At 35.4% G+C, this 26893-nt stretch overlaps 1 protein-coding gene across 1 annotated transcript in view; it reads left to right on the top strand.

Annotated features, from left to right (window-relative positions):
- The window catches only part of KHDRBS2 (KH RNA binding domain containing, signal transduction associated 2), a 571359-nt gene that overhangs the window by 267478 nt on the left and 276988 nt on the right, over positions 1-26893 (top strand). The window contains exon 4 of the mRNA XM_090280495.1: positions 20146-20292. Coding sequence (XP_090136621.1) covers positions 20146-20292 — 147 coding nt within the window. The remainder of the gene's footprint in view (positions 1-20145; positions 20293-26893) is intronic.

Here is a 26893-nt window from a genome sequence, read left to right as displayed (position 1 = left end):
TGGGAACCTTCCCTCCTCTTGAACTTTTTGAAATAGTTTAAAAGGAGAGCTGTTAGTTCTTCCTGGAATGTTTGGTAAAATTCACTGGTGAGGCCATCTGGTCCAGTGCTTTATTTTTGTGGTTGGGAGGTTTTTTGTTTGTTTGTTTGTTTGTTTGTTTCTTTTTTTACTGCTTCAGTCTCACTAGTTATAATCTGTCTCTTCAGATTCTCTGAGTGTTTCTGGTTTAGTTATGGAAGATTGTATGTTTCCAGGAATTTAAAGGTTTCATCCAGATTGTCCAATTTGTTGGCATATAGTTGTTGATAATATTTTCTTAACAATTCTTTGTATGTCTTTGGTGTCAGTTGTTATTCCTCTTCTTTCATTTCTGATTTTATTTATTTAGGTCTTGTCTCTTTTTTTCTTGGTGAGTCTGGTTAAAGGTTTATAAGTCTTGTTTATTCTTTCAAAGAACCAGCTCTTGGATTCATTGATCTTTTTAATCATTTTTTGAGACTCTATTTTTCTTTTCTGCTCTGAACTTTATCATTTCCTTCCTTCTATTTACTTTAGGCTTTGTTTGTTGTTATTTCTGAAGTTCCTTTAAGTGTAAAGTTAAGTATTTTTTTTTAGCTTTTTCTTGTTTTTTTTTTTTTTTTTTTTTTTTTTTTTTTGAGATAGATCTGTCATGCTATGAATTTCCATTTTAGGATTGTGTCCCACAGATTTTAGATTGTGGTGTTCTCATTTCCATTTGTTTCAAGGTATCTTTTGATTTCTTCCTTGATCTTGTTGTTGACCCATTCATTATTTAATAGCATGTTATTTAGTTTCCATGTCTTTGTGTATTTTTCAGGGTTCTTCTAGTGATTGATTTCTAGTTTCATAGCATTGTAGTCAGAGAAAATACTTGGTATGATTTCAATCTTCTTAAATTTATTGAGACATTTTTGTGTCCTAACACGTGGTCTATCCTAGAATATGTCCCATGTACATTTGAAAAGTATTTTTATTCTGCTGTTTTGGGATGAAAGACTCTGAGGATATCAATTAAATCCATTTGATCTAGTGTATAATTTAAGGCCTCTGTCCCTGTGTTGATTTTCTGCCTGGAAGATCTATCCATTGAAGTCAATGGGTATTAAAATCTCCAACTATGACTGTATTACTGTCGATCTCTCCTTTTATGTCCATCAAGATCTGCTTTACACATTTCGGTGCTCCTGTGTTGGGTGCATAAGTGTTTACTAGAGTTATATCCTTTTGTTGAATTGTTCCCTTTATCATTATGTAGTGTCCTTCTTCATCTCTTACTATAGACTTGGTTTTAATGTTTGTCAGATATAAGTATTGCTGCCCTAGTTGTTTTTTTCTTTCCATTTGCATGAAATATCTTTCTCCATTCCAAATAGAACAGAGCAGAGAGCCCAGAAATAAACCCACACCTTTATAGTCAATTAATATTCGAGAGAGGAAGCAAGCACATACAATTGGGTAAAGATAGTTTATTCAATAAATGGTGTTGGGAAAATGGGACAGATTCATGCAGAAAGATGAAACTAGACCATCATCTTACACCACACACAAGAATAAATTCAAAATGAGTTAAAGACTTAAATATTAGACCCAAAACCATAAAAATCCTAGGCAATAAAATCTTGGACATTATTTGTACTAATATTTATCAGATATATCTCCCCAGGCAAGGGAAACAGAAGAAAAAAATAAATGGGACTACATCAAACTAAAAAGGTTTTGCATAGCAAAGGAGACCATCAACAAAATAAAAAGACAACCCATGGAACAGGAGAACATATTTGCCAATACATCTGATAAGGGGCTAATATACAAAATTTATAAAGAATTTATAAAACTCAACACCAAAATAAAAAACAAACAAACGAATAAACAACAGAATTTAAAAAATGGACAAAGGACCTGAATAGACATTTCTCCAAAAAGAACATAAAGATGTCCAATAGACATATGGAAAGATAATCAATGTCACTAATCAGAGAAATGCAACTTAAAACCACCTGTCAGAATGGCACTGTTGGTGGTAATGCAGACTGGTGCAGCCAGTGTGGAAAACAGAATGGAATTTCACCAAAAAACTAAACATAGAATTGCTTTTTAATCCAGTGATCCTACTGCTGGGATTATATCCAAAGAATTCTGAAACACAAATTCAGAAGAACCTATGCACCCCTATGTCCACAGCAGTGCACTTTACAATATTCAAGAGCTGAAAACAGCCTAAGTGCCCACCAGTAAATGAGTGGGTCAAAAAAACATTTACACAATGGAATACTACACAGCAGAAAGAAAGAAGGAACTCCTACCTTTGTGACAACATGGATGGAACTGGAGAATATTATGTTTAGTGAAATAAGCCAAGTGGCAAAAGACAAATACCGTTAAGACCTCACCTAATACAGGAACATAATGAACAAAACAAATGAGCAAAATAGAACCAGAGGCATGGGTTTAAAAGGTAATGGAAAAAATGCAATAAAAATGTGTATTTTTAAAAGACTAGGGAGATGTACCTTTGAGTTACTTGTCTTTGCAGAATTTCTCCCTGAGAATTAAGTCCTCAATAGAATTTCCATGACCATTGAGAGCAGAGAACTTGGAACTTTTCTGGTAGCTTTTATTTAGCTCTCTAAGGAGTTTTTTTTTTTTTTTCTTTTTCTATTTTTTAAACTTTTGTTTTCAATTACAGCCATTGCATTCCTCACAGATAGTTTCTCTTAACATATGACAGTGATGTAAACAACAAAATATCCAGCAGGTCATAATCCAGTGTCTGGATTAGTTTTGCTTATTTTTGTGATATGAGATAATATATGATTACTAATTGTGAGCTTGATACTTTATTTACCAATGTTTGAGTCAATCCATTTTCTAAGATTTTGTCTGCTTTATTAAAAAAAACTCATTTCCTTAAAAGTTGAAAAGCAGGTACCCTATTGTAGATCAAAAATGAGATAATTCTTAGTATAGTTTCAGTATATTATGGATAGTCAATATATGTTATATATATAGCAGGTCTTTAATTAGCAATATTAACACCAAGAGCAAGACAGATAAATAAATAAATTAAAAAAAAACATATATATATCCAGAAAATGTCCAGACATTCTTAATATAACAGAACGGTTTGCATGACATCAATGTAACCTGGCATCCAAGGAGAGTGGACTATTATGTGCATATGTGAACAATGAAGGCTTCACTATACAAGTTGTAGGAATGGTAGATGCCATTGAGTGAGCTTGTGTACTGTGTGGGGATTGCATTTAAAATGACTGAGTGAGTAGAGCAATGAATCTGCATCAAATTGTGTACTAGGCTTGAACATTCCTCTGCAGGAACTATTTAGATGATTGAGAAAGGATGATGCAATGAATGTGGCACAAATGAAAGTGTGGCACAAACACTTCAAAGATGGTCAAGAATCTGTTGACAGTGATCCATGTTCTGGAAGCCTCCAACACACAGAACATCTGAGAATGTTGAACATATACAGGCTACAATCAACAAAGATTGGAAACTAACAGTGTGAGAACTAGAAGCTGATCTGGGGATTCCAAAAACTACAGTGCTTGAGACTGACTCAGGGTCTTGGCATGAAATGTGTTATGGCAAAATCTGTTCCATGGCTTCTGCTACCAGAGCAGAAGAAACATCGTGCTGCAGTTGTTAAAGATTTGGTTCAAACCACTGCCAGTGAACCAGATTTCCTCAAGAAAGTCATAACCAGAGGTGAATTGTGTGTCTAAGGCTATAATCTGGAAATGAAGGCCCAGTCGTCCCATCAAAGTTGCCTGGTTCTCCACACCAGAAGAAGGTGCTGCAAAATTACAGCAAGATCAAGAACATGTTAACGGTGTTTCTGATTGGAGGGTGTTGTCCACCATGAATACACCCCTCTAAGCCAAACAATTAATAAGGAGTACTACCTCAATGTTCTTTATTGATTAAGAGTTGCAGTATGACCAAAATGGCTGCAGGTATGGGCAACTGATGATTGACAGCTTATCGTAACAACATGCCCACTCATGCATCATGACTTGTGCAGTCTTTCTTTGGGAAATCAAATCACCCAGGTGATTTGGCCCAATTACAGCCCATATTTGGTGCCCTGCAACTTCTGGCTTTTCCCAAAACTAAAATCACCTTTGAAAGGGAAGCGATCTCTGACCAAAAATGAGATTCAGGAAAATATGACGGGGCAGCTGATGGCGATTGGGAGAACTGTGTGAGGTCCCAAGGTGCCTACTTTGAAGGGGACTGAGGTGTCATTGTCCTATGTACAATGTTTCTTGTAGCTTGTATCTTCTCTAATAAATATCTTCATTTTTCATATTACATAACTAGATAGTTTCTGAACAGACATACACACACACACACAAACACATTTTTACAGTTGAAGAGTGGAGGGTGGTTGTGTGAGCCCCCTGTTTTTGACCTCTGTTCTCTAGGTCTATTCATTATTGCTGACTGCCACAGCCACAGGCATACTTGCTGTTGGGCTAACTGTGGAAGGGAAGGGCTCTGCTGGGAACAGATTGGATTGAAATTTACAGACTCTATTATTATTTTAATATCCATTCTTGATCAGTGCAATGGAATAAACACTAGTTTTTTTCAACTATTCTCATTCCACTTCTCCCTTCTATTTATGCAACATCCAAAGGAGCTTGTTGCCCTGGGGTAAAAAGTGTCTAAATCCCATTCGAACATAGGTAGGTGGTGATGAAAGATTTCCAGATGATACAGTGAAAATGACAGTTGTCAGGTTTACTGAGGGGAAAGCTCCTTTCCTGTAAGAAATATTTTCTGGGTGATATGAGGCAAGATGTGCATCAGCATATAAAAAATGCCATGTGGAGCCCAAGCCAAGTTTCTCAGCTGTTCCTTCCATACTCTTCCTTACACTTTTTCCAAAATAGTCAATTTCACACGTTTTAAGAAAAAATTTGGAAAAAGGGCTTTTCACACTCAGGTGAATTTTGTGGTAGCTTTAGTGTCATATGCCCAAATTCATTTTCCTGGTCAAGAATGGCACATGAAACAGTTACAAAAGGGCACTAGTAAACCCTTCCTCTGATCTGCTTGAAATCTTATGCTTCCAACATCTCTGGTGCCCAGTTTGTATTTCTAGTCCTGATAGAATATTCAGTAATTTTATAAAAACAAAGCAGTGATGAATCAGAAATAAAGTACGTTTATAAAATCAGCAGTCATTTTTTAGAACTTTAGTCTTCCCAGTGTAATTGATTTCTTTGAAATGCAAAAACATCCTTAAAGCCCATCCTTTTGTTAAGTGTAAAAGAGAAACTTTCTTCTTAGATATTATCAATATATTTTTGCTAAGACAAAGTGAAAGACAGAAAGGGGAAGCAATCATAGGATATTACCATATCTAAAAGATCAAATTTCTCTGTCCTCTGTTCCCCCTGGAAAGTATTTATTATCCAAGTAACAGAGAATTTAATTGTTTATTTGGTTAAAGCAATTAATACAAAAAGTATATAGAGATTATGCACCTTATTAAAATTTAGATATGATCTAAAAAGTTTCACTTAAATATACTCTGCCCTAATCTACCTCCCCATCTCACACATATGCATACACAGATGTAAGATACCTACAGAAAAAAAACACACTTCCTGTTTAATAAGATCCACGGAACCAAATATTTTGATGGAGGATACTATCAATATTAGTAATATAATATTGAATAGTTATGATTTAATATTATTCAGAAGATATTATACTTAAGATTCTATGGAGCAATCATTTCTGCAGCGCTGGCTGTGTGCAGTCTAGAGGAATATATTTGATCTGAAACCTTGCAAGTAGAACAAAGGTCCACAGGGGTTTGAAACAGGATGATGATTTCAGAGAAAGGGGAGGATTTTCTCCTTTAGTGATTTGAGAATAGTGTCGAGAAGGGATGGCAGAAGATGAAACTGCCAAGCTAAGCTAGTGCCAAATTAAAAAGGTCTGCGATGCCATGTGGAAATTATTGAATTTTAGGTAAATAGGGTATTGGCTGAGGTTTGTAAACAGGAACTAATATGATCTGAAAACCCTTTCCTCAGAAAGCTAAAAGCAGAACAATATATATTCTGCTGTTTGTGGCATTTATTGACCATGAGTCTATGCTGTAAATATGGATACCCTTTCACACTGATACCAGGTATATTCTAGTCAGCGGTTAGTCATTTTATAGGTCCTCATAGTGTCTGCTTCTCAGTCTTGTTGCTTGATGAACAGCGTAATGCATTTGTTCAAAATCTTCCACGTCGTAGCTCCATGGGCCAAGTTGATCTGTCTGCTGCCATTGCACTCCCAGTAGGCAGCATCTCTACAATTCTGCAGCAGCTTCTTCAGCAGCACACATGGCCTTTTTGTTCTTTTCTCCTTCTGGCTGCAGTCAATTCACTTCAGTACCCTGAGGCAGAGCTGTTTTGGTTTGCTATTGCTGTCTCTTCTACAAACACATTGGTTGCACAAAACATCTTCTCCGCCAACTGCTTTTCTAACTTAAATTTTCTTTCAGACCAGTGTTCAGCCTGTTGCTCCCTGCCAACTGGGATTCACTAGTATTTGCTTTTCCATTATTGGTTGGCAGTGACAACTTGCCCTTTCAGAATCATGAGGCCTAGAAGCAATTCTGGCAATAACTCTCAGGTTAAAGATGACTTTACTAAGATCCTCTTAGCCAGCTCACTTGTTGTCTTCACTTCTTAATTGACTCATAGGTTTCTTTTTCAGCACAACTTTCTTTCTGGGCCCTATTCCAAATTCAAAAGATGCCTGCCTCAGGTTTCATGAAGCCTCTTCATTCTTGAAGATGCCTCTTGAAATGAAAAACAGGGTACAGATATCCTGAGAACTAGCATACTAAGTAAAGTGATTCATAAAATACTTTCCACCTTTACCCATATTCTTGGCAAACATCTTTTGCTTTGTTTATTGCTTTAGTGGGCATATACTCAGAGCATTTTAAGTCCTCATTAATTCTAGACTACCGAGACTTCTTGGAAATAGGCCTTGTCTTTTTGCATTAGTGAACATTTTTCAACAGACTTAATTCCAGGTAGTCTAAACACTGTATTTCTTGGAAGAGCAGAATACTTGCCATAATTTGTAGTGGAATAGTTAAAATAATGAATTATCACCTTATTATATAGCATCAGCGCCCATGACCCTGGGAACTCTGCAGCCATACAGTTCTCAGTGCTTGAGTGGGTTATTGAATGCTATATATCATTTCTGGAATAGTAAATACAATTATGCATGCAAAGCACTCAGCGCAGAGCCTGGTAATCCTGGTAAACATATGCATTTCTAAATTCTAAATTTTGTAGATGAGAAATCCATTTGCAATTATATATTTTTTATCTATGTAGATCTAGTTCTCCATGCTTGTAAGAATTTGTTGTTGTGTGTTTGCTCGCTTGTTCTTGCCTTACTTTAACTTCAAAGATTTTACTGAGACATACCCCAATGTGAATCTTTTTCTCTTCAATTCAGTATGGAGTTAAGTGAGGCTTATAATCCACAGACTATAAAATGTTTTTCTATTATTTGTTTATTTATTTTTTCTCCCTTATGTTCTATTTTGTGGAATTTTTATTATTTACATATTAGCTTTTCTGTGTCTTTCCTCCATATATCTGATATTTTCTTCATTATCATTATCTATCCAAGTACTTTTCTTTGCATTTTATCTTTCTGAAGAAAAAAAATTTGATTGCAATTACTCTCTCCATACTTGAATCTACTGAATTGTTGTTTTTGTTTGAGTTCCTTTGGAAAAAGTCATGTGTCAAGATTTAATTATGTGAAGTTTATTTTGAAGGAGATCTCTGGAGAACCTGGTAGAGGAGTGAGGAAGTAAAATAAGAAAATGAAGGAAACCATATAATGTGCATTCCCAAACAAGTTAAACTTTGACCAACTGAACCTTATCCCACTGGGGTACTTTGAGAAATAAAAACATGCAAATTATCCTATCTAAGGACTGAAGGAGCTGGGGTGTCTAGAAGCCAGCTCTCTTCCTCCCTGCTATGTGCATAATAAGTAGGGCTGTCACCACTGACCAGACCAGACCTCGGGCCAAAACAGAAATAAATTGTTGGTGGCATGGAAATAGTAAGGCAAAGGGATATGGGCAGAGTATCAATAGCATATGTTACTATTTGTTTCAGTGGGAATTGGGGAACTATAGTTAATAACAAATTGTTCTCCCAGCCCAGAAATCTTACCCACAGAGGTAATAGAGAATGAAGACACTTTTATTATTGAATAAGCTTTAACCAGAATGTGATACACGTCACAGGCAAGCCACTAAGGTTATAGAAACAGAAAGAAATCTTAGGCTTTTCTGTAGAGAAGCAGATTCAACTTATTATATACTTGTCACACAGAGTTCATCCTGACTTTGTTGGTTGTTAAGAGTGACCATTTGTGTTAGCTGATGGCTTCATCTAAAGGAAAACCCAACTTCTTGTATCTTAATGACAGGAGGTGGTTTTGCAACTTGAAGTAAGACATCTACCAAAGTTAGGCTTCTATCCGCCCACAGCAACTGGGAGACAGGGGTGTTATCTGTCTTGGTGCTTACATTTCAAAGAGACGGCTTCCATGTCTTTGAGAAAGATATTTCTAGGTCATAAAGCTGCAAAAGGAGGTCTATTTTCAAAAAGAGTATATATATCAAAGAGAGAACTTACAGTCACACATTTTCTAAAATAAGTGCTCTGAAAGAATCGAGAAATGGAGGGAGAGAAATCTTGTGCCTTATTTTCAACAGGAAGAATTAAGCCTCTTATTTTTGATTTCTATTTGTCCTTACCTTGGAAATTATCTTCTAAACCCATAAAATTTTTATGCCTGCATTGTATTTTACTTGTTTCCTAAAATGTGTTTAATCAAGCATTCATCTTTCACTTTCTGCAATCCTACTGGCAGTGTTCAAATGGCATGTGTTCCAATGTTCTGCCTGATTTTCCTGTCTATAGCTGCTAGTATTGCATGTTGTTTTTACTTGTCAGCTTAGATAAGGTTTTTGAAATCAAATAGTGAAGTCCTCTAAATAGTGAGTGGGAGACAGAAATTCCCACCCCTGTTGGCTTCTGGTCTGTCCTTGGTTTCCCTGATTTCTCCTGGCCTCAAAGGCAAATCTTATTTTTGGTTTTTTCTCAGCTTTTGAGGTCAGGGAGGGCAGTTTTAAGCTCACATATTCTTTCCCCACAAAATCCACAGATTTATAAAGTGCCAGGTTTTTCCCAGGATATATCTCTCTCTTTCTGAATCCACTGGGCTCCAACATATACCATACCATAATATTCCCCTATGCTGAACTTGAACAAAGCCCATTTATATCTGGTTGCATCTGGTTGCATTTGGAGAAAAAGAGGCTAGAGAAACACATTTAGACACAGTAGCCTCTCTCTATACCGTGGTTCACTTATCGTGGCCTCACTGTATCGCAGGATTTTTAAAAATATTATATTTAATTATTTTTGCAGATTTTTCGCTATATCGCAGGATTTTGTGGTACTGTATACGTATGTTGTTAAAGTTACATAGGTTTAAGAGTGTAGAATATGTTTAAGAAATAAGTAGTGTTTATAAAAGTCTGGAAAGGGTTAATAAGGGCGTTGGAAAGGTTAATAAGGGACTGGGAATGGTTTATAAAGCCTTAAAATATATATATAAATACTAAAATAAATGTAAAGTTTCTACTTTGTGGATTTTCACCTATTGTGGGTGGGTCTAGAATGTAATTCCCATGATAAATGTGGAAATACTATAATTTGTGTTCCCAGATTGTTTTATTGCTTAATTATTAAGCAAATTACTTTTAAATAAAATGTTGGGACATGGTCTTTTATATGTTAATTATGGGAGAATGACTAGTAAATTTTTCAATAGGTTCTATTTGTTCAAAATCATTGTCTTATTATTCTTGAATAATGAAATAATCCTTTTATTCTATTAAGACACTCTTTGCACTGTTTGAATAACACATGTTCCTAGTTTGAGAAGTTAGACTATCTTTGATGTACCTAGAGTGTATGATTTGATTGTCTTGAATTGAAGTTCTTACACTCTAGTAAAACCTCAACTTACAAACTCAAGCAGATGGAGTCTTCTCTTTGGCAGTATGTGCTTTTCTACTTCCAAAATCTGACATACCTTAAAAAATATCCTTGATTTCATTGATGCTTCTGGTATTTTACCCTTCATAAATTTGGATTGAGGATTTTCAACTAGTGTGCCAGAAGAATTTTTAAAACATGCAATACCTGATATTTAGTCAGAAGCACTAAACTCTTTTATCTTAAATTGTCAAATTAAAAATGACAACAGCCAACACAAGAATAACCATCCAGTGCAAGTGAATCAAAAATATACCTATTATTTTGACAGCTCGGGAAAAAATATATCATTTTTTTGGTGTGCCTCATAATTTTAGTAATTAGTTTATGTGTGCTATGAGATTAAAAAGATTGAAAACTGCTGATCTAGATAGTGTTAGAATTGATGTGCAGAGTGAAAAGATTTCGCTCCCATAACCAATTTGGAGGATGGATGGCTATAACCTGTAAGAGTTATTCTCATATTCAACTCAGGAGAGCAGGGATTTGTCAGTGAAGTCACAAGAACCTGAGATTCTTTGGGATCAAGCTATTGCTTCTCTGTCATGTATGTATGTCTTTTCATTTGTACAAAAACCTTTTGTGTGGATACATTTTGGACAACTAATTTGTATTGGCATAAAAGAATTTTCACATGTGTGTATTTAAAAATGCTTTTAAATTGGTGATTCAGACAAATCCCACTCAGGCCAAGATATAAATAATAAATGTCTAATTTATTTCAGTTTCTTGAAGGAGAAAGCTCTGCAGACAATAGACTTATTTATTTCTGAAGAGGATTTTTTTTAACAGAATGTTCCCTGGGGCATTAAAGAGAAAAAAGCCTTCAGAAAGCACTCTAGTAAATTATAACTCTGAGGATAAAATATGACAGTAATAATTGCTAAAGTAAAAACCAAAGTATGAAACTTTCATGTACTCTATATCTGTGTTCTCAATTTCTTTTCTTTTTTTTTTAATTACTTTGTGTATTCCTGTCACTGGAAGAGCTACTCCTATAAAAATAATTGGGATCTTTAAACATATTAACTTTTTCAGTTCATATCTAATTTTGTATATACATTTACATTTTAAATATTTAGCAATAGTCATATTTGGTTAGTACTTACTATGTTATTACTATTATCATTTCAAAAATGAAGACATATAAGGCTGAAATAGTGAGGTTACCTGCCAAAGTTTTCACAGTGTTAATGGGGGAGCTGGGATCTTAACCCTGGCCATCGTGAATGGAAGCTGAGCCATTAACTACCATGATACATGGCCTTTCAATGTTATGTGGCCCATATGACACACTGTAGACTATAAATTAATAATTTATTTGAAACTTAAAATTCAAGAAAATACACATGATGATGCTAATTTTTTTCTTGCCATTCTAAAATGTCAGAGTTCTTTGGCTTAGAGTAATTTTAAGTGTACATTCTCTTACAGTTATACATTTAAATTAACTTAATAATAAGTAAACCAGCATTAAATTGATTCACTCTTGGTTACATCTCACTGAAGCAACACTTAATTTGAAACTTTTGTAATTATAGTTTTTCAAGTGAATTTAATATTCATAATAAACATCCATTATCGTAAGACTATGGCTTTGGAGTCAGACAGACCAACTTCTAATTTCTTACTTCCTGAGTCACTGCAACCAAGTTATTTAGCTCCTCTGAGAGAAAACTTTAATTTTTTTCTGAGTGTTTATAGTGTATGAGGCATTGTACTTGTGATTCATATCTATTGCCTCATTTTGTCCTTGCATAAGAAATCTAGAGTTTTTTTATTTTGTAGATTTAGAACCTAATGGATGGCTATCCCAGCTTTTTTTTTTTTTTTAATGCCCATTTGCTTGAAATACTTTTTTCCCATCTCTTCACTTTCAGTCTGTGTAGATCTTTTGTTCTAAGGTAGGTCTCTTGTAGACAGCATATATGTCGGTCATGCTTTCTAGTCCAAGCTGGGGTAGCAATACTTATATCAGACAAAACAGATTTCACAGCAAAGGCCATAAAAAGAGACAAAGAAGGGCATTTCATAATACTTAAGGGAAAAATCCATCAAGAAGATATATCTCTTGTAAACATATATGCACCCACCTTAGGAGCACCCAAATATGTAAGGAAATTTTTGAAAGACTCCAGGAAAGATATAGACAGCAACACACTCATAGTAGGTGACTTTAACACCCATTGTCAACAATGGACAGATCTTCAAAGCAAAGAAACACCAAAGATATTGAGGCATTGAACAACACTCTAGATCAAATGGACTTAGTCGATATATATAGAACTTTTCACCCCCACAAAAAAACAAACAAACAAAAGAACCTAATGAATGGAAGTGGAAGAGGATATAAGGAGGATAAATGGAAATTGAAAAAATAATACAATACAAAATAAGCTATTTAAAAAAATAACAAGGAAAAATAAGAACCTAAATCTCAAAAAATAGTAATTAAAAAACAAACTATAGATAATAAATATCAGTGCTGTTAACTTAAAATCTGACCTCAAAATATTTTTTGTACTTTTCACTACCCTCTGCTTCTTCCAATGGTCAGCTAAGGGTTCGATGAAGATTAAATGATATAATCTGTATAAAATATGCAGTAGTAGCCTCATTGTAGATGCTAAAAGATTAATATGCATAGCTGCCATTTTGAATTTTGGTTTTTCTTAGTAATATGTTCTTAGAGAACACTTTTTGGAAAATAGCATTTCTAATGCTAAAGTTCTAATTTGCAGGATGAGGGTGCCTTTGCAGGAAAGTCGCATGGCGAGTCATGAAATTTTAAGGCTATGAGAAGAAACCTTAGACATCATTAAATCTACTGTTGTCTATTGTTTTTAATTTGGTGATCTTGTGGAACAGTATCCTATTACCTGACACTTTACGCATAAACAGGTCTAAATTGAGCTGATACGTTTGAATCGGATGGGGGAGAATCCTCATTTTGCTCTAATGTAGTCCATAAGGCACCTTTCTGTAACCCTCTTGGCTCCATATATCACCATTTGAAAATTGCCTCTAGAGCAACCTTCCCTTCTTTTGCATGTGAATAAACTAAGGGCCACAAGAACGAAGTATCTGCTGAAGTTTGCATTTAGTAGTAGAGCCATGATTAGAAGAGCCATAACACTTGGCACCTTGTAAGTCCTGGTTCGATGCACCTTTCTGGACCAATGGCTATATAAGAGTGTCTATAGGAAAGCACTGGTTGATATTTTTTTATAGGATTTTTGAAATATTTGTTCCTATACATAGGGAGTAATAAAAATATTTCAGTCTCTAAGATGGTGGCAGTTGTTGCTAAAGTATTCCTACATGTTTTCAATCATTGGAATAATTTCTTCTGGTTTCTAAAGTTTGTTAAGGTTGATACCTGCATGGAAAGAGTAAGCACTGTATTTATACATCTATTGCTTCTCGTGAAATTGGAATACCCTAAAAAGAATTAATTCACCTGCCAATCCCACTGTTCAATAAGTCACAAGCCATCAGACAGACTAGATAGAAGGGGCTATTGTTAAAAACGTTTCTTATTCTAAATTGTTTATAAGCAGCACCAAAATACTCTTTGGGGCTAATAGCTTTTGTTGTTTTGTTTACTTACACAGACTTGTTTGTGCTTATAATCATAGAACAAATACTTCATGCAGTGCAAACTACAATTACATAATTTATTACAAAATAAATTATCATTGAATATGCATACATGTTATCTATACATTATTATCTATTTAATAGAAGAATATTGAAAGTAATAATAATTTGGAGACATTTTTTCTAAGATAAAAAGAAAATCATGGTAGTAAATATAATTAATTTTATTTCAAGATCTTAGGACAATAAATGTTTGTGCATTTAAATAAAACCTTAACATAACAAAAGAGTAAAGGTATGGCTAGATGATAGAAGACAACTCAGCATAATTTTAAGTAATTCATTTAGCCAGAAATTATTGAGCATCTTTCTCATATCCTATCAGATACACTTGTATATGCAGAATAATTTGGGAGGTGGGAAAATGATGAAACAGACATGTGTAAAGATGAATCACAAATAAGAATGAAGCTATAATTGATGTAGGAACAAAGTATTGGGAAAAATGGAGTTCATTTAACTAAATAAGCAATTTATGATACAGTAAAATCTCTCTTAACTTAATATTTTTGGTTTGGATTTTTTTGATAATTAAAGAAGGTTAAATGGGAATTAAAATATATAACAAAATACAATAACTAATACAACAGTTGTAAATAAGTTTGGGAACAAATACTGACTCCTACTTTATAAAATTTAGTTGATGGGAGCTTGAACTGTCAGATTATCTTGGTCATTAGCTTACATATTTTATGAGGGAATAAACATTAACCTGGTGAGTCAGTGGTTGGAATAAAGACTACTTCTCTTATCATTAGATATTTAACAAATGACAACATAACAGGTATATGAATGATGTCACATGTTATGTATACATCTAGATTAATACACAGGTGTTTAAAAAATGATGAGTAAAATATCAACTCAGTTATTCAGGTGTTCTCTCTGCTGGTGGTGTTGGTGATGAGATTTCTTTCAGGAGACTCTGGAGGCACAGAATACCAAAATCTGGAATAGCACAAAGGAGGAATGTATGATCTATGTCATATTATGAACACCTAAAATATATTCTCTTAAAAAATGCCCAAAGTAGATGATTGTTCTTAATTTGGCAAAATGGGAACATTTACTTTCACTAGAATCCCATTGTAAAGAATACTGTATTGTGTGTGTGTGTGTGTGTGTGTGAGTGTGAGACTTATAAGGATAGAAGTGTCAATTAACTAATATCCCCTTTATTTCATCTATATCCATAATGAGCTGGGTCTGAGCTTGGAAATTAATGCTCAATAACTAAGTCACTCCATTTAATAGAGGTGAAAATAATTTTAAATTCCTTAGGAAATTTTAGGTGGGAAGAGATAGTAATACAAAAATAAGAGATAGAAGAGAAAAAATTAAAATTGTGTAATGAAGCAAGGAAGGGCTTGGGACAAGAAAATAAGGATTCTTTGAGCTGTCTGTAATGAGATTATAAATGTGACCTCTTTATTTGTGCCCCTGTGATGTTTTAGACAAAGTCTTTGTCACCCGTAGTGATTTTGAGAATGGATCTCTTAGGATATTTTAAGAAATTTTAAGTTTTATATCATTGTACAATTGGCATTTGGCAAATCCAGGGACCAAATGGCTGGACTCAGTAGCAGAGCATGAGGGGATATCTGGATCCTGTTTCCTCTGTGGGGTGTTTGTCTTGAATCATCTGAACTGAATTGAAATACCCGGCTGTGAGCTGACTTGAGTCCCTACCCCAAAATAGAATCAGAATGTCCAGGGTCCTTACCATGCTTCCTCCACTGTCAGACAAACTGTGCAGGAAAATAGAGAAGACTCTTCATGAAGCCCACTTGTTTTAGGAATACAACATGAATATCCATGAGAAAGTGTGCAGACTAGTCTGAGCTCAACCTTATCAACTTGGCATGAATGCCTTGTTTGGAACTGATGGTTGCAGAGAGTTAGGGATAAAGAATGTGACGTGTGATTACTAGCATTTTTAGGTAAACCCTTCATGAAGGAGATGAGTGAGAACCTTGAAAATAGTGGTTTCACCCAGCACTGATGACACACAGCTACTAAATCAGAACCTTGTCCGGGAGGGGAAAGGAGAATCATGGCAGGTGTGCTTGTTGTATAAGGACCTGAGGTCTGTAGTGGGGTTCCCTGGAGAGCACAGGGCTCCACGGGTCTGGAAATTGTTGAGACCATTGGTTGAGGTCTCTCAGAAACTGGAGATACCCATCGAGAAATTTGAGTGTATAAAAAGTTTACTTGCACTGTAGTGATTAACAACTTGATCTTTGGATATTAGATTTTTGCCTGGATTATAATCCAACTCAGTGATGCATAACTTGTGTAACTCTGGATAAGTTTCTGTCTCTGTGCCACAGACTCCTCAGTAAAATGAAGGAAATAACATTATCTAATAGAAAGTATAGTTATGCAGGTAAAGTTAGATAATCCATGGAAAACACTTTGTATACCTTTGATCTAAAAAGCAATATCGAAATTATGATTTCTATTTCATCACTGTTATTATTGTAAAAAGAAACTTGAAGAAAATACATTGAAAATGGTAAAAACATGTCTTGAACTGTGTGCATGTTGATCTAAAAAAAATATTTGTACTTTTGGGTATTTTTCAGGTTTTCTTCAATAAACATGTTATATTGAATTAAGAGGAAAATTTTCTAATTGTAAAATTATTTCCAAGTTAGAAACATTCTTTCATACAAGATAAAATACCAATAATAATTCCAATGAAAATGTTTCCTTGAAATTTTTTTAACAATTAAAAGCATGAATACAGTTAAACTAGACTATTTAATACCATGTTATTCTCTATAGAATAACTAATAAAACCTGATGTGTTTTAGTTATATTTTACCAGAGGGTATAACATGGGGGTGAAGTGGGGATATGTGAAACTAGATTTGATATTTTTAATGACTTTGTTTAGAGTGTTCTGTCTTTAGTAACTAATACTTTTACTTAAAATAATTAGCTTGTGATTCCTTTGTAGTAGCAGAACATTTTCTGAAGGTTAGTGGTTAAAGCAAATAACTTCAGTGGGATAAATGTACCTTTTTCATGGAAGATTAAATAATATCAACTGAGTGCACAGTCTTTTAAACAGAATTTTGAATCCTACCAAGTAGATTTACCTTTGAGTGTGTATATCTTACCTTTTTTTGTTTTACTCCCTGTGCCTTTATTAGATGGAGATTCAGTCTTCTCTAAAGTAAAGTTTGTAACTATACATCTCAATTTATGCCCAAGATTTTTCTAGCATTTCTAACTGGGTTAATATTTTTCTTTCTTGCTTGCTATTATGTTCCCTGTTCTATCTAGTGTAACCTTTGTGATCTTTGTTATGAAACATGTCACAGGTAATTGGAAAGAAACATGAAAGCACTACTGCCCATTCATAAGCAACTTTTTAGATAATGTATTTGTTTCAAAACTAAACATGTTTTACAAAGTGTTTTTGGAATTTTGTTTAAGAAATGCCTCAAGAGGTTGTACTAAATTACTATAAATACACTTAATGGTGTCCCAACATTTCTGTTGGTCAGAAGGGCTGTGATGTCTGTCTATATTCAAGTAAAACTTTGTGCTTTATATTATGAACCCAACTGGGGGGAAGGGGATATAGTATTTTTTAAAATGAAATTTGAACATTCTAAGAGACACCAATTAGCTGTTTACTACAATTAGATTTAATAATAATGTTATTTTAACTAGTTCTGACTGAGGGCTTGAATGGCAAGGATAGCTCATTATCACCCAATATCCATTCTCACTTTTTTCTGTCAACCAAAGTCCTTACATTTTAGAAAGTCTATTGGATGCCCAATCTGAGACCACATTCAAGCCTCTGTTGCATCCAGGCCACCATGTGACTAGAGTTTTTCCAAAGAGATGTGAGCAGAAATGATGTGTGAAACCTCTGGTTTATGTCCTTCAAAAGCTTTTTGCTGTCCACATCTTCTTTCTCTTTTCCATGGACTGGAATTCAGAAGTGATGGTGGACAGCCTCCTTCATCAACTTATGTAAGAACAACAGCCTAGGGGGTCACTTGAGTTAAGAGAGGAGGACCCTGATTCTCTGGATAATTGCAGAGAACAACCTGCTTCTCGAGCTACCCACAGCATAGACTTTTACGTGAGAGAGAAATAACCCTCTTGCTTGTTAGAACTACATTTATCTTGGTCTCTGCTGAAAAGTCAAACATTATTTGAAAACACTAGTTGAGAATGTAAGGAAATAATACTTATTATTACAATAAATTTGCATAGCATTTTTAATATACAAAAGTCTTCAATTTTCTCAAAACTCACTAAATCCTGTGAGATAAGTATTATATTAGTTTCACAGATGAAGAAACTAGAGCTTGAGAAATTTTGCTCTGTCAAAAGCCACCCCAATGAGTGAGTTCAAATATAACCACCTTTGAAGATATAAATTCTAGTTTTGAAAATAACCAGTAGTAGCTCATGATAGGTTCCTCTGTGTTAACCTTTTCCTTTGAAGTCTTTTCCCTTGTGTTGTCACATACTTTACCCAGTCCTGGCTGGAGTCTGAACTAACACCTGACCTCTACGAAGTTGCTTAATCTCTAAGGACTCAGTTTTCTCATCTGCTTATATAAAGGACTATGGGAAAGGGGGAGAGACAAATGTGTTTTCAAATAGCAAACTGCATCTAGTGATGAACATCAGCCTGTTGGCTCAACTGCTGACATATCTAACCAGGCTCATTTTATTTGAGGATCTTTAAAATAAGCATTACAATTCTTATTTGAATGCCACACCTCATAGTACACAGGCCTTATAAAATTTAGCTAGCAAGTAACTCTCAGTGACCAGCTGGAAATCAGTTTAGGAAGTACCAAAGCGGGGTCAGAATGAGGAAACCTCTGGTGTAACTTCCCCTGCACTTTGTGTAAACGATGCTGACTCCAGAGTACACAAGCGGCTTGCATCCTAGCAGGACCCAAAAAGAAAAGAAATGTGTCATACACCCAAGGGTCCATATTCCTTTATTTAAGCACTGCTTCTCTTCCTCAAACTGAGATTAGAAATTAAGAAAAGCGCTTTTAAATAAAAACTGCTAGTTAGAGATAGAGAGTGTGCTCAGGTGAGTAGAGAGTGGATTCCCAGGTTAAATGGTGTTGCTATACTGGAGGTTTGAATAGGTAAGGGATATGAAGGCAAGCATGCACTTCTGATCTCCATCATGAATCCTCTATGTGTTAAAATCATGGCCATACAGTTAACTCATGTAAAATCAATAGCAAATTAGCTTTCGTTTATTCAGCTTAGGTCTACTCAGGTCATTTCTCCTATTTAATTTCCATATAAAACTAAAAATTACTTTATCTTTTGAAATTTAGTGAATCAACTGCTAGTTAATTGGAAGGGGATCAAAAAAGGTAAAACATAATTAATATTATTTATGTTAAGTATTTAACCAAATTTTGCTTCCTTGAATCCTAAAAAAAGAAAAAAAATGTAAATCTGGTTGCAAATGAGCTTGGTTTGAATCCCAACTTTGTTGAAGCTACTGAGTCTTTCAAACTAAGTTTCCTAACCAGAAATCTGTGACTAATATGCTATGATATTAGATATGATATGTGTAAAATAGGTAGCACACATTAACAAAGTATATAAATCATATACTGATTTCCTCTGCACCTATACTGAATTATGTAGTCTTCACTAATCACCTGCGTACAGAACTATGAAAAATCTGATCCGATAGAAATGCATAGTTAGTTACGCCGAGGATGTGTAGCTCACAAATAATCTTTAGCTCTTTAATAAACTCCTGTTGACCAAAATGAGGCAACAAATGATAGAAAAGATATGGGTGTGAAAGCTCAGGGATAATATGGGCCAGTGGGAACTTTGACTGGGAGATAAAGCTTGGTTTTGCACACTTTAATGGCAAACAAGTAACCTTTCACCCCTTCTCAAAAGGTTGCTGGAAAGTTGGTTTTCCTAAAGAACAGTGATAATCTTTGGTTCATTCCCTGCAAAATATTACTTGTGAGACCCAGAAACAATCCTTTTCTTCCAGAATGTAGTGGTGCATACTGAAGAGTTAATGGTATTTCTGTTACTTCTTTTCAGGGATTTAACATTTTCATTTAGCTGATTAAAATCTGTTGTAGATGATAATTATGCCAGGTTTATTTTATCATTCACTCAAAAATTATTTTAAAAATTTTAAATGGCTTGTACCAGATTTTTATTTCTCAAAGGGTTTCTACTTATGGAAATTTTGCTTAAATTATACCCTTTGTCATAGTCTCAGTAAATGTTAAATCAATGCAAATGAGTAGATTTGTATTTCTAAAAATTACTTCTTTCATAGGAAGAAGAACTAAGGAAGAGTGGGGAAGCCAAATATGCCCACTTGAGTGATGAACTTCATGTATTAATTGAAGTGTTTGCTCCACCTGGGGAAGCTTATTCACGTATGAGTCACGCATTGGAAGAGATTAAAAAATTCCTGGTTCCTGTAAGTGTTTTTCATTTTTACAAAGAAGTTTTTATTTTTAAAATGTGCCTTTGATCTTTCCTGACTTTTTAGAAGAAAACTCATATTGCAAACTAATTATTCCTAGAGTTCATATACAGTATTCCCTCACTTAACGCAGGTATTACATTCTAGACCCTCTGGCAATAGGTGAAAATCCATGAAGTAGGAACCTTACATTTATTTTAGTATTTATATATATTTTAAGGCTTTATAAACCCTTCCCACACACTTATAAACCATTCCCAGTCCCTTATTAACCTTATAGCAAAAAATCCACGATAAAGAATTAAATATAATATTTTTAAAAATCCTGTGATACAGTGAGGCCGTGATAAGTGAACCACGATATAGAGAAGGACTACTGTAAACATAAAATAATAATAATAAAAAAAAGGACATGGCATGTTGCCATGTAATGATGTTTTTACAGCAGTATTTTTAATTGAATTTATTGGGGTGACATTGGGTCCCCAAACCGTACAGATTTCAAGTGTACAACCAAATAAAACATCAGCTGAATACTGTGTCGTGTGCCCATTGCCGCAAACGATCTCTCTCTGTCCCCGTTTTCACTGCTTTGCCCACGTTCACCTCCCTCCCTTCCACCTTTCTTTCTGGCTTTCACCACACTGTTGTCTGTGTCTATGGGGTATGAACATATGTTCTTTGTCTAATCCTTCCACCTTTTTTCATCCAGCCCCTCATTCCCGTTTTCCCTCTGACAGCTGTCAGTCTGTTCCATGTATCCATGTCTGTTTTTGTTTTGTTCATCAGTTTATTTTTGTTTATTAGATTTCACATATAAGTGTGATCATATGGTACTTGTCTTTCTCTGACTGGCTTATTTCACTTAGCATAATAATCTTCAGCTCCATCCATGCTGCCACAAAAGGTAAGATTAGTTTTTTTGTTTGTTTTTTGTTATATAGGTAAGTTGTAGTCCATTGTGTAAATGTACCACAGCTTTTTATCCATTCATCTCTCTTGGCTATTGTAAGTGATACTGCAATGAACATTGGGATGCTTATACCATATGAATCAGTGCTTTGGGTTTCTTTAGGTACATTCCCAGAAGTGGGGTCACTGGGTCATAAAGCAGTTCCATTTTTAATGTTTTGAAGTGTCTCCATACTGCTTTCCACAGTGGCTGCACCAGTCTCTGTTCCCACCAACAGTGCACGGGAGTTCCCGTTGCCTCACATCCTCTCCAGCACTTGTTTGTTGCTGTATTGATGATAGCCATTCTGACAGGTGTGAGATGACATCTCATTGTGGTTTTAATTTGCATTTCTCTGATGATTAGGGACATTGAACATTTTTTCATATATCTATTGGCCATCTGTATGTCCTCTTTGGAGAATGTCTATTCAGGTCCTTTGCCCATTTTTTAATTGGATTGTCTTCTTGGTGTTGAGCTGTATAGGTTCAGAAATTAACCCCTTATCAGATTATCATCTGTATCTTTAGCAAATATGTCCTGGCATTCAGTGGGTTCCCTTTTCATTTTGCTGGTGGTTTGTTTTGCTGTACAAAAACTTTTTAGTTTGATGTAGTTTCATGTTTACTTTTTCCTTTTATTCCCTTTCCTGAGGAGATGCATTGGCAAATATATTGCCATGAGAAATGTCTGAAATTTTACTGCCTATGTTTTATTCTAGGATTTTTATGATCTTAAGACTTACATTTAGGTCCTTGATCCATTTGGAGCTTATTCTTTTGTATATTGTAAGTTGATGGTCTAGTTTAATTTGTTGGCATGTATCTGTCCAATTTTCCCAACACTATTTATTTATTTATTCATTTAATTTTATTCTTTCCATTACCATTTATCCCCCTATTCCTCATCCACCTCCATCCACCCCCCACTCTGCACTCACCACACTGTTGTGCATGTCCCTGTGTCCTTTCTCTTTTTATCTTTGTTGCTTGATCTCTATACCCTCCAACTGCCCCCAGAGCTCTCATCCTGCTCTCCATCTACGAGCCTGTTTCTATTTTTCTTGTTACTTCAGTTTGTTTTTTAGATTTCACATATGAGTAAAATCATATGGTATTTTTTTTGAAGAGATGACAGCAGTATGTGTCTTCAGCATGTTACGTGCCATATATGAGTATACAACTATAAAGAATAAGACAACACATAAGCACAAATACATAATTGAAGTTATGTACTTTTCTTTTGTGTCTTAATAACTTGGTAACTGACATGTACCATTGACGATTCTTAATAAGGCATTTGCAGGTGTTTTGGGAACAAAAGATTAGATATGTAATATTTGTAACAAGAGAATGATATTATTTAAAATGATCAACTGTATTTTTTTAATGTGTTTTATTGATTATAATATTACATTTGTGCCAATTTCCCTTCCCTCTGCTCCCCTCCACCCGGTGGCCCCCCTCCCTCCAGTTGTCCCCCCCTTTTAGATCATGTCCATTAGTTGTGCATACAGTTCTTCTCAACCTCTCTCTGTCTATTGCATTCCCTCCTACCATGATCCTTAATTCCTATATCATCTCCCTCCCTCTTCCCATTCCCCCTCCCTGTTGACCTCCCCCCAATATGTTCCCCGTACCTATAGTTCTTTTTCCACTCTCATTGCCTGTTTAGTTTTGCCTTTGTTTCAATTCCCTAGCTTCTGTTGTTTCTTGTGATGCAGTTTTCATTTTAGATTTCATTGTCTTGATCCTCCTTTTTCTAAACCAGTCCCTTTAACATCTCATATAACAGTGGTTTGGATCTAATGAACTCTTTCAGTTTTATTTTGTCCTGGAAACACTTTCTCTGTCCTTCTATTCTGAATGACAATTTCGCTGGATAGAGTATTCGTGGTTGTAGGTTTTGGATTTTCATTACTTTGAATATTTCTTGCCAGTCCCTTCTTGCCTGCAGGGTCTCCCTTGAGAAGTCAGCTGATAGTCTAATTGGGACCCCTTTGTACATAATTCTTTTCTTCTCTCTTGCTGCTTTTAAGATTCTCTCTTTATCTTTAATTTTTGACATTTTGATTATAATGTGTCTTGGAGTGGTTCTCCCTGGGTCCAGTTTTTTTGGAACTCTCTGTGCTTCCTGGACCTGTAAGTCTATTTCCTTCCCCAAGTCTGGGAAGTTTTCCTTTATTATATTTTCACTCAATTTTTCAAGTTCTAGTTCATCTTCCTCGCTCTCTGGCAAACCAATGATTCTTATGTTGGGCCTTTTATAGCTGTCCCAGAGGTTTCTGATCCTCTCATCGTTGCTTCCCATTTTCTCTCGCTGCATTGGTTGACTGCTTGTTCCTTCTCCATATTCCAGTTTGTTGAAATGAACTCTGGATTTTTTTTCCTCACCATCTGTCTCCTATGTGGTTTTGTTCCTTTCATTATGAGTGTTTTTCGCTTCTTTCTCATCTTTTTCCAGATCTTTTGTGAATTCTGTAAGCCACCTGATAACAATGGCCCAGAACTGAGCATCTGACAGGTTTCTTATCTGTTCATCTGTCAGGTTCTCCATCTGTTGCCTGGTGAGCTGCGCCACTGGAATTTCTATAGTTGTCTGCCTCATTTTGACAGATGCGTTTTGTTTTCTTGGGCCGGCTGTCGGGGGCAGTGCCTGTGTACTCGTAATGACCCAGCGACCGGCGCCGTTCGGCAGCCTTTCTTGCTGTGCCGTGGTGCTTTGTCGTCACAAGCCAGCGACCGGTGCCTGTCCATGACCTATTTCGCAGCCCTGTGGCACTTTCTTTGGGGGCGGGGGTCCAAGATGGATTCATACAGTTATTCCGCTAGGAGACCGGGATCCGTCCTCCCGCGCCCCTGGGCCTCACTGTTCAAGGCGATGTGGTGGCTGCTTTCCCCAGCGTTGGGGTCGCGAGCTGCCGGGGGTTCGACTGCAGCCGGGATTGTTCTCCCCGCCGCTGTCCCAGGTGCGACCGCAAACAGCACCGCCCCCTTTCTCTCGTCCTACCTGCCCAAAGGGCGCCGCTGGTTTATAACTTCATATGTTGGGCTTCCGTGTAGTTTTATTTTCTGGAATTTCTAGTTATCCTTTGTTCTGAAGTAGTTGTATTCCTCTCTAGTTGTAGAGGGAGACCTAGCGCGTCCGTCTACGCCTCTATCTTGGCCGGAAGTCCCGTAAATAAAGTCTGTATTTTTATGTGATAATATGCAAAGTGCTAGTTCATTATACAACATAATGTAATATAATCAATATTAATAGAACCAGGCATTTATTGCCATGAAGCAAAAATAGAAGAATTACACAATATGAGAACAACAGAGAATGCTTGGATAGTAAGGGAGCAAATTCAAGATTGCATATTGAATAGAATTCCCTACTTATTTTCTAAAAAAAAGGAAGATTAAATGAATGAAACTTTTCTAAAGGTTGACAATTTAGCATTCTAGGAAGAGATCATTCAAATATAAATCTTGGCATCATGCTTAGTGCTGAGAATAAGATAATCAGAGAGAATGCTGAGTGAGGTTTTCTGGAGTACCTGGGCAGAAGTGTTTTGGAGAGAGAGAGAGAGAGAAAGAGAAAGAGGAGAGAGAGTATCTAAAATTAATCTGCAAATCAAAGAACACAGTCATTTATAAACTAATCAATAAACACAGAGGAAATGGTGGATAAGATTCATATTGACAATGCTTTTGAGAATGGGAAAAGAAAAGGAAACAAATATCAAAATCTAACCACATAATCTATTTACATATATGCCCAGTTTAAAAATTTCTTTAAAGAAAAGGTTATAGAATAATGTCATACCATTCAGATTATTCCCTAACTTTAAATGCACACCAGATTTCTGCACATATTATTATCTGGTGCTTATCTGAACACCTCTGTAAATAGATTCTATATTTCTTAAGAATGAGGATGCTATGAATGTTCTCTCTACCTTTTTCCTCTGAATAAAACACCTAATGCTATTGGGTAAACAGTTTTACTATGTTTATCTCAGACCAAACTTCTGAAGGTATAGAAAAAATGCTAAGACTTCCTATATTACTAACTCATTTTATGACTGTAAACAATTTATTTAAATTCCCTGAACTTCAGCTTTTTTCCTTTTTAAAAAAGGAATAATTGACCTCTATCACAGTTATTTTAAATATTAAATGAGATAATGCATATGAAAAAACATAGAAAATAAAAATATACATAAATGGATGTTTTTAATCTATTTTTATAGTAGGTAGTCTTAGAATGATGTTTTGGGGCAAAATATGTAAGATGAAATACTATTTTATTGCTGCTTATCTATTGGACCTGGACTCTAAGCTGGGTTAACCCTATCTTATTGTAAGTATTACTAATATATCTTACTCTTAAATCTCATGATGCTTGTGATCATTTCATTTATAGCTTCTATACATACTCTATAAGGGCAGGGATAGCAGTGTCTCTCTTGGATTCCCATCATTTAGAATCATACCTGACACAATAAGTATTTGTGTGGTACTCTGATGGAATGACCAATAAATAAGCTCCAGGGGTGATGCAGAGTAATAGAATAGCTCCCTGGCCCAGGCCTGAGGGGTAGTACCCCACATTCAAGGTGCTCTATATATTACATACAGATCCAGATGAAGACTGAAAATCTTACCTTGGCCAGTTTGATCTATTCCTGTCTGTCTCTGGGATTTTATCTCTGTCTGTCCAACTGCCCACTTACTGTGGTCCAGACATGCTGACTTCTCTTCACCTAAAATTGTAGGCTCACTCCTTACTGAGGGCCTTTGAAGATTCTTCTCCAAAATATTGACACCACTATCTCCTTGTCATTCAGGTCTTTCCTTGGCTGTTAGCATTGCAGGAAGTTCTTCCCTGACCACAGAGGCTGAAATAGCCTCCCAGTGTTTGTACAATTCTCTTATATTTCAGGATATCACTGGCTGCCTGATTCAACATCCCATTAATTGTCTTATGATGCCCTAGCTCTCTCCACTTATTTATTTCCTCATAACTCTTATTACCTTCAGATTACATATATTATATGTATGTATATATTTTTAACTTATTTGTTAATAGTTGGTTTTTCCACTAAAATTAATGTAAGGAGAGCAGGGACTATTTTCTAGTTTCACTGCTTTATTCCCCCAGGTACATATGAAGCACTTAATAAATATTTTTATGAGTGAATAAATGATTGAATGAAGAGCTTTTAAAAAATAAATAATTATTTTGATATCTCTCCATGTTGTATGAACAAATTTCACAGTCATTGAAAGTCCTCCTACTTGGTAAATTTTCCACTTATGCTTTTCCAGCCTCAGCACCAAACAAAGGGTAGTATCTATCTACTTTATCCCTCACCACAACTGCAAGGGTAAAAGGAACTGCCAATTCTTTTTTAATTATATGAAATCACTTGATGATCCAGGTTTCTTTGGACATTTATTAATAAAATCCACAGAGATACTAACCTACCAGGACATTAACATTTACAAGCATCATTGGTGAAGAATTATGCTAAGAAGAGATATGCTAGACAACATAAAAAGTGAATGTAAAAGGGGGCTCTGGAGTTCCACTGATATATATTTCCTCTACAAAATGGAGTGTCTTTCCATGGTTGGGTTTTTACCTCCTTCCTTC

Source organism: Furipterus horrens, unplaced genomic scaffold (genome assembly GCF_987537825.1).
Source record: "Furipterus horrens unplaced genomic scaffold, mFurHor1.1.pri manual_scaffold_6, whole genome shotgun sequence".
In the NCBI taxonomy this organism is placed as follows: domain Eukaryota; kingdom Metazoa; phylum Chordata; class Mammalia; order Chiroptera; family Furipteridae; genus Furipterus; species Furipterus horrens.
The sequence above is the reverse complement of the archived record's forward strand: the minus strand, read 5'-3'. Positions and strand labels throughout refer to the sequence as shown.